General features: G+C 41.2%; 1 protein-coding gene across 1 annotated transcript; it reads left to right on the plus strand.

Moving 5' to 3' along the window:
* Positions 1–1,611: 1,611 nt before the first annotated feature.
* On the plus strand, positions 1,612–6,770 carry CUNHXorf66 (chromosome unknown CXorf66 homolog). Its single transcript, XM_035450133.1, has 3 exons — positions 1,612–1,736; positions 2,308–2,442; positions 5,807–6,770. Exons 1-3 carry the CDS (start codon positions 1,612–1,614, stop codon positions 6,768–6,770), a joined length of 1,224 nt encoding a protein of 407 aa, XP_035306024.1.
* The last annotated feature ends 4,331 nt before the right edge of the window (positions 6,771–11,101 follow it).

Here is an 11,101-nt window from a genome sequence, read left to right on the forward strand (position 1 = left end):
TCAGTTACTTTTCTATTGCCATGACAAAACACCATAACCAAGGCATGGCTTATAAAAGAAAGCATTCAATTTGGGGCTCATGGTTCCAGGGAGTTACAGTCCATGACCGTCATGACAGGGAGCATAGAAGCAGACCAGAGGAATAACAAACAAGTAGTAGCTGAGAGCTCACATCCTACCACAAGCCAAGGCAGACACAGAGAGCAAGCTGTCTCACTGGGAATGAGTAAAACCTCAAAGCCCATCCCAGTGACAGAATCCCTCCAACAAGGCCTAACTCCCAATCATTCCCAATCAGTTCCACCGGCTGGGGCCCAAGTATTCAAACATATAAGCCTATGGTAGCCATTCTCATTCAAACCAGAACACTGTCTGTGATTAAAAATCACTTAATCTGCTGGACAGTGGTGATGCACACCTTTAATCCCAGCACCCAGGAGGCAGAGGCAGGCAGATCTCTGAGTTCCAGGACAGACAGGGCTACACAGGGAAACCCTATCTCAAAAAAGCAAACAAAAAATCCTTTAATCTTGTTTTCAATTAGATAGAAGATTTGATTTAAAATGATTAAAGGTCACTTGGAGGGCTGGAGTGATGACTCCAAAGGTTTAAAAGCACTGGCTGCTTTTGTAGGGGATCTGGATTCAATTTGCAGTACCAACATGGCAGCTAACAACTGCCATTCAAGTTCCAGGGAATCTGACACCTTCTTTTTGTTCTTGTATGTACTACACAAATATGGTACACAGACACACATGTAGGCAAAATATTCATGGTGTAGACAGGAGTTTCTGTCACACCTGGTCCTGCATCCATTTAGTCCGAAATCCCAAAGAAACTCACAGAAGTTTATATTAATTATAAAATGTTCAGCCTATTGCTCCGGCTTATTACTAACAAACTCTTACAACTCAAATTAACCCATAATTCTTATCTGCATTTAGCCACGGGGCTTGGTACCTTTTCTCAGTAAAGCATCCTTATATTGCTTTCTCTGTGTCTGGCTTGTGACTGCTTCTCTGTCTTCCCTTGTAGGGAGAGATCTGTACACACCTGTGGCACTGACCATGCCCGTTTGGGCGTGGCTACAGGTGCTTATGGGGTATGTGGGATAAAGAGCTGAGGAGAGGGGTGCTCCTCCTCTCACTGGCTTCCAGTCGGGTCTTGGAGGGCTGCTGAAACTAACCTGGGTCATTGATTCCTCATGTAAGTGATTTCCCCTTCATAAATTAACCATTATATCCATATTCCATGTATGTTTATTTTCCACCACATTTCCTCTTCTCAGAAATCTCCTATTCTGGTAGCCCACCTATACTTCCTGCCTGTCTACTGTCCAATCAGCGTTTTATTAAAGCAATATGAGTGACAAATCTTTACAGTGAACAAGAACATTATCCCACATCATCATGGACATAAAATCAAACTATAAACTTTTTAAAAAGTCACTTGATAATATCTGTGCACAAAATCTGCTGCATTACCAGGGAGATTATGTTGTCAGGGTGTGATGCAAAAGACAGTGATGTCACAAACCCCAAGAAGCAGCCTGAGGCAAACAATACACAGCAGGAACTGTAGCCAAAGAAACACTTTGGCCGTCCTCTGGCCATGAAAGTTCATATTTCTGTCCTATTCTTGTCCATTTGGACAATCAATTGTTTAGCTCCCAATGGAAACAATGAATCGTCTACTATTACTACTACTACCACCACAACCACCACCACCACCATCCGAACCACCACCACCACAACCACCACCACCACCACCACCTCCAATCCCGCAGGTACGAGCCTAAGCTTAATGTTTAAAATGTATTATCTGTTACATTATTCATCTGTCTTATTAAGAGTGGTAGATTAAGAAATATGCTGTTATAATGGCATTATTATCCATTATGAGGTAGTTCAGAATTCTGAGGATAATAGCTAATTTTTAAGTTCTAAGTAAAAATTCTAAACCTAAAGAATACAGTTACAGTCCCTTCTGACTTCCCTTTCACACTGAGTCGGCCAACCAAAGTAGAGAATATTATGTGAATAAATGTACTGGAGGACTGAAGGAGCATGAGTTTGTTTTGATTTGGGTTTGGCTGTTGGAGTCAGGTTCTTACTGTGTTGTTCTGACTTATTTCAAGTACCTGGCCTGAAATGACCCTTCGCCCTTAGCCTCTGAAGTGGTTGCTCCTAATATACCATTTACTTACTATGAACATGGCGTGTTGTTATCCTGTCCTGTTTCCTATCACATACATTCACATAGTAACACTCAAAATCTTTTTGCAGTTGATAAAACTACTGAATCGACAGGAGCAGGAATGGACGATTTTAGGAAACGTCTACTTGGTTTCATAGTTGGAATTATGATCATAGCCTTCACCTTTACCTGTTTTTGTTTACTCCATTATAACTGTATGATTGAAGAGGTCCAGTCACCAGGAGGGTAAGTTTTATACATTTAAAAATGAAAAGTATGAGTATGTTGTTCATGTATTTGTGTGGATGTGTGTGGGGTAGTTGTGCACAGGTGTGCGTACACATGCAGAAACCAGAAGAGGATGTCAGGCGTGTCCTGCTCTATCATTTTCTGCCTTATTGCATTGATACAGGGCATGTCACCAGCAATCTTTCTGTCTCTACATTTGTGGGATACAGGCATGTGCTAAAATACACAGCTTTTTACATGGGTTTTCAGTGAAAGATCCACGAAAAGGAAGACAGACAAGGGGACAAGCAACTGAAAAATAGCCCAGGCTTTTGAAAACGATTTACTTTCTGTGTATGAGTATTTGTCTCCATATACAGATGTGTACCATGTGCATGCCGTCCCCAAAGGGGTCAAAAGAGGCCATCAAATCCCTTGGAAATGGGAGTGAAAGCTGGTTGTGAGCCGTGTGGGTACCGTTAACTAAGGACAGGTTCTGTGAAAGAACGGCAAGTACTCTTAATCACTAAGCCATTTCTCCAGCCCCAGTAGTACAGGCTTTTATTTGGGGGATCCAAATAAAAATTGTCTTCTGGCCGCTACAGGCACCAAGCACATGCATGCTGCAAAACCATACATGCAAGCAAAATGCCCATATACATCAAATTAACCTATTTTTTTAATTAAAAGAGTGAGAGGGTGGGAGGGGGTAGGATGAGGGGGAGGGGTGGAAGAAGGGGAGGGAGGGTGATCTGGGGTTGATATGTAAAATGAAAATTTTTGAAGTAATAAAAAAGAGTAAGAGCTCACTGTCTGATTACAGTTTGTAGTAGTTATGGGACACAAAATTGGGAAGGGGCTAATTGAAATTTTTCTTATAGCTAGGTATGGTGGTGCACACCTTTAATCCTAGCACTCAGGAGGCAGAGGCAGGCAGATCTCTGTGAGTTCCAGGCAAACCTGGTCTACAAAGCAAGTTCCAGGACGGCCAGAGCTACACACAAAGAAACCCTGTCTCAAAAAAAACAAACAAAAAATCAACAAATAAATTCCTCTTATAACTTACAGTTGGTCAATGCCCAGGATAACCAGTGAGCTAGTTAAAGGGTGTTAGGTGATTAATAAACATCTTATTAGAGGTTGATGGAGAAAGGAAGGCAGGAATCTAGAGAAGGAAATTACTTTCATTCTAGAAATCTGATCACTGTTAGTTTCCAAAATTGTCACCGTTTAATCAAAATGTAGGAGGTTTGCAAAATGTCGTGACTAGTGATAACATTTCCTGACTTTTGATTATACAGGTGAAAAACAGGCAATAGTTGCCATTTTGTATCTTTTGATGGACATGGTCTATATCCTCCTAAGAGGTGATGTGGGGAAATCTTCAGTATAGTAAACTTTGGAAAAGGAATATGATGGAAAGGAGGGGTCCCTTTTCAATAGCCTGCAGAACTAATATCTGTTTAACTGCTGCACATTTTCCACTTGAGTTGAGACCCTAAACTCATTTAGAAGATGGACATCAAGTCACTCTGTGACTTTGGGATGAAATTAATGGTATATAAGGGTTGAGGGTCCCCACTCTTACTGACTTTCATACATTGGAGATTAATCAAGGGGACCAAGATAGATGGATATAGATGTTGCAGTATTGCCTGAGTGTGGATGGACAATGAGACAGTGGTGTTTGGCATGGTCTTAGTGCAGGTAACTACAGTTGATGAGATAATGATTAAAGTAGCTGCATCACTAAGTGTAGGGAATGGCCTTTCATGTTAGCCCTTCATCTTATCTTCCAGCCCTTAAATACTTCTGGTCACCTCTTCCACAATGTTCTCTGATTCTAAGAGGTGGTGGTATAAGTGGATTGCCTGGGGCTAGATCCACATCCAGGACTTATTTTATGTATTGTCTACTGTAGGAGATGTAAGGAGAGGCTTCTTTGATTAAGGATGAAGGTGCTTTTGTCTATGGGTATACACATAGGTATTTTAAAACAGTCTGCTGCAATATAAGTTTAGTTAACCATCACAAGTAAATTCCTCCTGTGGGCATACTACCTCCTCTACTTTAGTTGTTAGCCAAGCTTACTGGTCCCCTGCCCATACCCCCATACAGAGTATCTAGAATGCATTCAGAGAGCAGTTAGTTAGCTCCTGCTACTCCAACAGTAAAGCTGTTATTACATAGGTGGGTAGATCTAGCTTTTGTGATGATATTTTATTTGTGTTCTAACAAATCTGGCCTGCAGATCAGAAGGTAGAACTAGTGGCTAGCCACTAGAGATCTGGAGTTCTGTACAGACAGACAGGAATTGATAAGGTGAGGCAAAGATACAAGCTTGGCCCTTTTTGACTGAGAAGTTGGCAAGGTAAGAGGTGACTGTGGCTTGCTCCTTTGTCTCTCCAAGATCTCAGCATTTACCCCAATATCTGGTTCCAGGTCATCATCATCATCATCATCATCATCATCATCATCATCATCATTATTATTATTTTGATTTTTCCAGAAAGGGTTTCTCTGTAGCTTTGCAGCGTGTTCTGGCACTCACTCTGGAGACCAGGCTGGCCTCGAACTCACAGAGATCCGCCTGCCTCTGCCTCCCGAGTGCTGGGATTAAAGGTGTGTGCCACCACTGCCTGACTTCAGGTTTTATTATTAAGACCAATTAGAGCAGGTGTAACAAGCTTTCCAAAGGTTTCTTTCTACTCCCTTTATTGCAGTTAATCCTGCTCCATCCCATGCCTTCATCTCCCCATTTCCCCTCTCTCCAGCTCCCTGTCTAAACATTTTCACTAAGAGTCTCTCCTCCTTTATGTTCATACTCTACGACCCTCCCTCCCTAAGGCACCATGCCCCCTCCCGCATGTGTCCGCACGTGCATACACACACACACACACACACACACACACACACACACACACTTGTTTTTTTTGTTTCCTCTTCTACACAGGTACTCCGCTAAATAGAATGCGCCAAAGCTAGGATCGTCAGATGAGAAAGAACTAGTGCAATTTGTCCCTTTTATCCTGGCTTACGCTTGTATAGATCCACTCACTTCTCTCATAAATTTAATTTTTTATATTGAAGTAATATTCTATTATAAATATGCACCACATCTTTATTATTATTGACAACTTTGTGCCATCCCATACATTATAAGTTATCTAATGTTTTTGAAGTAGTAAAAATATTCTTTAAGAAACATTATTTGAGTTCATATGTGTAACATGAGTTAGAGCTGTCAGCACATTCTAATTGTTACTGTGTTTACTTTTACTATGGAAAAACATCCATACTCTAAACTAGCATTATATTTTCTAATGATAGCAATAGTACTTTGGTTTTAAAATATGACATCCCCAAGTTTTCTGCATTTCAGGCTCAACAAAGAAAATATGGCTGCTATATCTTCCTGGGTATCCAAGGTATCAGCTTGTCAACCTGATGTGATAACTGAGGACATTCTTGAAACTCAGCCTCTGCTATTAAATTCAGACCAGGCATGTGGGCCTCCAAGTCAAGAAAAACAACCTATACCAAACAGTGAAGTAAAATCAACTCAGCCTTCAAGTCTAGAAAAGCCATGCACACCACCCAATGCACAGAAAACAATGAGATACTCAAATACAGATAAGTCATCCACACCAGGTAGTACAAAAAAGTTGGGCAGGCATGTAGGTTCAAAAAGGTCAAGTAAGTCATCAAGCCCCCAACGATTACATAAGTCATCTCACCAGGATAAGTCACATAAGAAACGCAGCCTTAAAAAATCATATAAGCTCACCCATGCCTGTAAATTAACTAGTCAAGCCAATTCATCCTCTTCAGAGTCACAAACCATACCATCTTGGCTAGCTATTCTGCAAACTTCATCTGTGCTAACCACAGAATCTTGTTCATCAGCCTCACTTAATCAAGTCTTGCTCACCAAACCAACCAGAATAAAGAAGCCAAACCAGTCACGTGTATACCATGATCTAAAAAAGCCAGGGAATAGAGGAAAGGTTATGTTACACAAGTATCCAGCAGCCAAAACTTGCCGACATTATAATGAAAAATGCCTCATTTGTAATACTCCTGAATTTCTTCTCAATGATCTTTGGGAGCCCAAGAAGGAAGAACATGCTGGACTTCTTCAAGTTTCAAGGAAAATGAAGTCCTCTCCCAAGCCATTTTCCGAAACAGATTACTCGTACAGTGAAACAGAGTACTATTCTTATCAAGATGAGAGTAATGATACTATGAAAACATATGATACTGAAGACAGTGATGCAGAGATAGTCATTATTTGTGACACAAGTAATAACGAGGATGACATGACTAGAAGTAACTCAAATTATTAAAGACTTAAAACAATTTAGTCTACATCCAGGATATCCACATGTGATCACCATCAAGAATGGACCTATATATCTTGAAAGTAATTAAATGCATGCCATAACAAATTATTGTTGTATTTATCATTGCATCTCATTGGCAAAAGATTCATTTGGTGTATCTATCATATTTATATGTGGTCACTTAGATGGGAACCATTCATGTACATAAAAATCTTGAAAGAAATTTTAAGATAGATATTCTGAACTGCTCTTTCCCCTGAATTAGCTCTCAATGAAGGGACCAATTTGACCTTATTTACATAGCTGTTTTTCAGTGCTGAGGAGTAAACCCAGAGTATCCTGTACGCTACCCAAGTGGTCTACCAATGAACTTTGTTATCACTTGGAAATGTATTTTAATGTATTTATTTTTATTATTACTTTATTGTACAAGTGTTTTGCCTCCATATATGCCTGTGCACCACTTGTGAGCCTGGTGCCAAGGAAGAGAGATGCCCTTGAAGTGGAGGTACAGACAGTTATGAGCTGCCATGTAAATGCTGAGAATAGAAACTGGATCCCTTGAGAGAGCTCTTATCCACTGAGCCATCTCTTCAGCCCCTGAAAAATTATTCTTAAATTTTTATTTTCAGAGTTGGGGATCAAACACAGGACTTTGAATACTAGGCAAATCTTTCACCATAGAACTATACTCCCAGCATCTGAAGTCATTTTACGTTGGGGGTGAGATATGTGGTACTGGCAATGGAATCTAGAACCTTGCACATGCCAGGCAAACTTCTGCCACTGAGCAATATCCCCAGCTTTATTTTTTAATATTTATGTGGAAAATGCATGGTTTAAGACTGTGTCTTTCTCTATAGGACATAGTACTTGTTGGAAATTGCTCTATACTATGGACTGAATGCTTCTATTTGCCCCAAATTCCTGTGGTTGAGACCTAATGCTGTATAGTATGGTTAGAGAGTTGTTGGATGGTAGTGCAGTCATAAAAATAGTGCACATCATGAGTGGCATTCGTACCTTTATTAGGAGCTGAAGAGGGTACCTCTGCCCTGTGAGACACAGCAAAAAGTTCCCATCCATGAACTATAGAGCTGGCCCTCACTAGACATCTGCTGCTACCTTAAGTTTGTACTTCTCATACTTCAGAACCATGAGGAATAAATTTGCTGCTTACAAGACACTCGGTTTATGTATGGACTCCAAACTGACTAAGATTCTCAATACTTCTTGCTTCTTAATGACTTAGAAAAATTCCTAACAACCAGTTCTAAGAATATCAACTCCTCTAGAGATTGCCACCATGGAGGGCCCAACCTACAGCACACATTCTTGGAACTCAAAGAACTCTAAGTGTTGTAATTAAGTCACAACTAACTTACTGCAAATAGTAATGGCAAGGGGCCCATGGTGCAAACTACACATTGATTATAAATATTACAATGAAAACACATGCTGAGAGGTCCAAAGGAAGGCTAGGACCAAAACAGTAAAGTTGAGGGCTGGAGAAATGGCTCAGCATTAAAAGTACTGAACTACTTTATCAAAAGACCCAGATTTAATTCCCAACACCCACATGACTACTCAACATGGTCTTTAACTCCAATTCCAAGGGATATAACTCCCTCTTCTGGCCTTTACCAGTTTCTGCACATATGTGACATCCACAAACTCATGCAGGCAAGCACATATACATATAATTTTAAGTAGATCTTTTAAAAGAAGAACTGTAAAATTGGGAACACTAAAAAAAACAAAAGGGCTTGCATCTGGGTATAAGAACACCAAACAGATGGGAGAAAAGATGGGTTTTTGAGCCAGTGTTAGTAGGACTGCTGGTTCCCCTAAGTCCTATTCCCCAAGGAATGTATGCTAGACACTATTGCCTTTTCACACATTATTGCTTCTGATGCAGCTAATTGTAACAGTAAATCATGGGTGGAAAGTATCCATACATTTCAGGAAAGAAACTCCCAGATTGCTCTGTGAGCAAGTTCTTAAATATTAAATAGCCAAGAACAACTGCAGTTACAACTTGGTAGCTGTGATTAGGGCTATCTCTATGGTAAAGCTATAAGCTGACCACAAAAGTGTGAGAACAAAGAGAGCATGGTATAGTGCATAAGTATCAAGATATCAGAAAAGATGATGACTAGTGGGCAAATGACTATCTGTAGGGAGACACCTTAACCATGCTCCTAAGGCGTGGTCAAGGTGAGGTCAGAGTGACTGGGCATGGGCTCTTAAGAACCACGAGCACATGGAATGGTCTCTTCCCCTTCGGCTGCCCCTTCTCTCTGGCCTCCCTGCCTTGCTGCCCCTGGGCACGCTCTGGCTTGCGTTTGGCTGGTATTTATCTGGATAAAGGTATCTTTAAACCACGCACTGTTTATCTTAAACTTTTTAAATGTGGATGCCAATGAGCAATCTGCTGAAGACAGATTCTGGCATGAAGGAACTCGAGCGAATCTTGCTCAGGTCAAATGGAGAACTCAATAGAGGGGACCAGACCCTGTAATTATTTGGGGTCGAGGGCATGTCTGTGTTTTCTCAAAGGTGGAGAACGAGGCATACTAGCTGCTGGAGTGCTCGATGAGATGCATGGAGCAGAAAGGAATTGGACCTGAGGCCTTGGGAATCTGAACCAGCTGGAGTGAAACACTGAACCTGTGTTCCTGAACTTTGAGGACATCCGACCTACGGCCAGAGGAAGAAAGGAGACACACCCAGTTCCAGTTTTGAGATGCTTTCCAGAGTCCCAGCTTCTCTACAGACGGACTACATCCACCTCTCTGAATCCGTGAGTACTCATCCAGGAGCAGACTAAGAACTGGACAACAAACAGCTTGCCTTCTTGCCACATCTAGACACACAAAACTGTTTTGCCAGTTTTCCCATTGGGAAAAAGGACCCATTTAGGACAGTCGGATACTGGCATAAACCAGAATGAGTGGCAGAAGCCCTTACACAATACTTAAATGAGATATGGTCGAAAGACTTTTCAGCTAACATTCAACGATTATGTATGATGTTACAAGCCTGATTTCAGAACTTTACATATTTCAAAATGTTGGACTTTAAGCAAGAAATAGAAAGTTTCAGAGGACATTGAGTCCCAGGCAGGGAATAAAGGAAAAAAACGTTTAGAATTGTAAAATTGTTCACACCCCACAGATCGTGAGAATATCTTATTGTCTTTTGATTGTATTATAACTCTCCCTAATGTATGTTCGTGATGAAATTGTTAATGTCTGTAACCTTGCTATATATGTTATGCAAATGTTATAAGAAACTAGAAGTCAAAGTTCATTCTAACAGGAATGTAACATGTAATTTACAAGCCTTAGGATAGAAGTATGTTTTAGGGAGTAAACTTAATAAGGTCTGTATCAGAGGCACTAGAGGTATTCCCATGCAGATTTTAAAAGGGCATTTTAACCTTTATATGTCTCCACCCTGCAGGAGAACCTTTGCAGCCGTGAAAGCTCAGGTGCTACCTCCCAGAGGATTCTTTCTGATTCAGGAACACTTGGGAGCTGGACCATTGCCCATTCCCCACTAATCTTATTTGTTTTACAGAGACTGGTTCCAGCCAGAGATGGGTACGGTTTTCCTTGCCTTCAGGGAATCCTAAGACAGAACACGCATGATGGAATACGTGATTCCATGACGGGCACCCCTGCTAGGTTGAAGGGAACCTCCAAAGACAGGTGCGGTCATCTGTCCCAGTGCAGAGGCACAGGTTTCTTTTTATTAATTTAAGAAAGAGGTATTGTCAAGGACCAAATAGCAAATAGTTCCCTTATGGAATGCCAAAAGGTCCAGCCTCCAGCTTCAGTAAACAGGAGCACTCAAAAGCCCCAGCCCACTATTATATTGCTAATGCTAGCAGGTCTGCTATTGTTTACCATAGCCTCAGTATAGAATGCCTCCTAGTTTGCATCTCTACAGGCCTAAGTATCTGAATAGGTCTGCACCTGGGTGGACGTGCTAGGTGTGTGAGTAACAAGTGAGAACAGAGAGTTAGGTGCCAGCTAGTAGAGAAGAGTCAACAGAAGGACAGAAATGGCATCCTTGCAGCCATAGAAGTATGGTTAAGAAACAGCCAAGAAGGTGCTAAATAAACAAGAGACTCTAGTTTTGCAGCATGGAACTCAGAGCACTCTAAAGATGACAAGATGCCTGTGTTTGGTCTTTATCGCCGCTGGGTTGCTAGGAGTTTCCAAGCCCAGGCTCCCCCACTCAGGCAGAACCTCACGGATGTTGTGGCTTGGAGCCCAGACCGGCCAGGCCATGACAACTTTTCATAGAAAAAAAAATGGGCTATTGCT

Source organism: Cricetulus griseus, chromosome X (assembly GCF_003668045.3).
Source record: "Cricetulus griseus strain 17A/GY chromosome X, alternate assembly CriGri-PICRH-1.0, whole genome shotgun sequence".
In the NCBI taxonomy this organism is placed as follows: domain Eukaryota; kingdom Metazoa; phylum Chordata; class Mammalia; order Rodentia; family Cricetidae; genus Cricetulus; species Cricetulus griseus.

Coding starts and splice junctions, on each gene's coding strand:
- CUNHXorf66 (XM_035450133.1), top strand. CDS start 1,612: ATGAAAGTTCATATTTCTGTCCTATTCTTGTCCATTTGGACAATCAAT. Junction 1,737..2,307: donor ACCACCACCACCACCATCCG/AACCACCACCAC, acceptor TACTGAATCGAC/AGGAGCAGGAATGGACGATT. Junction 2,443..5,806: donor GAGGTCCAGTCACCAGGAGG/GTAAGTTTTATA, acceptor TCTGCATTTCAG/GCTCAACAAAGAAAATATGG.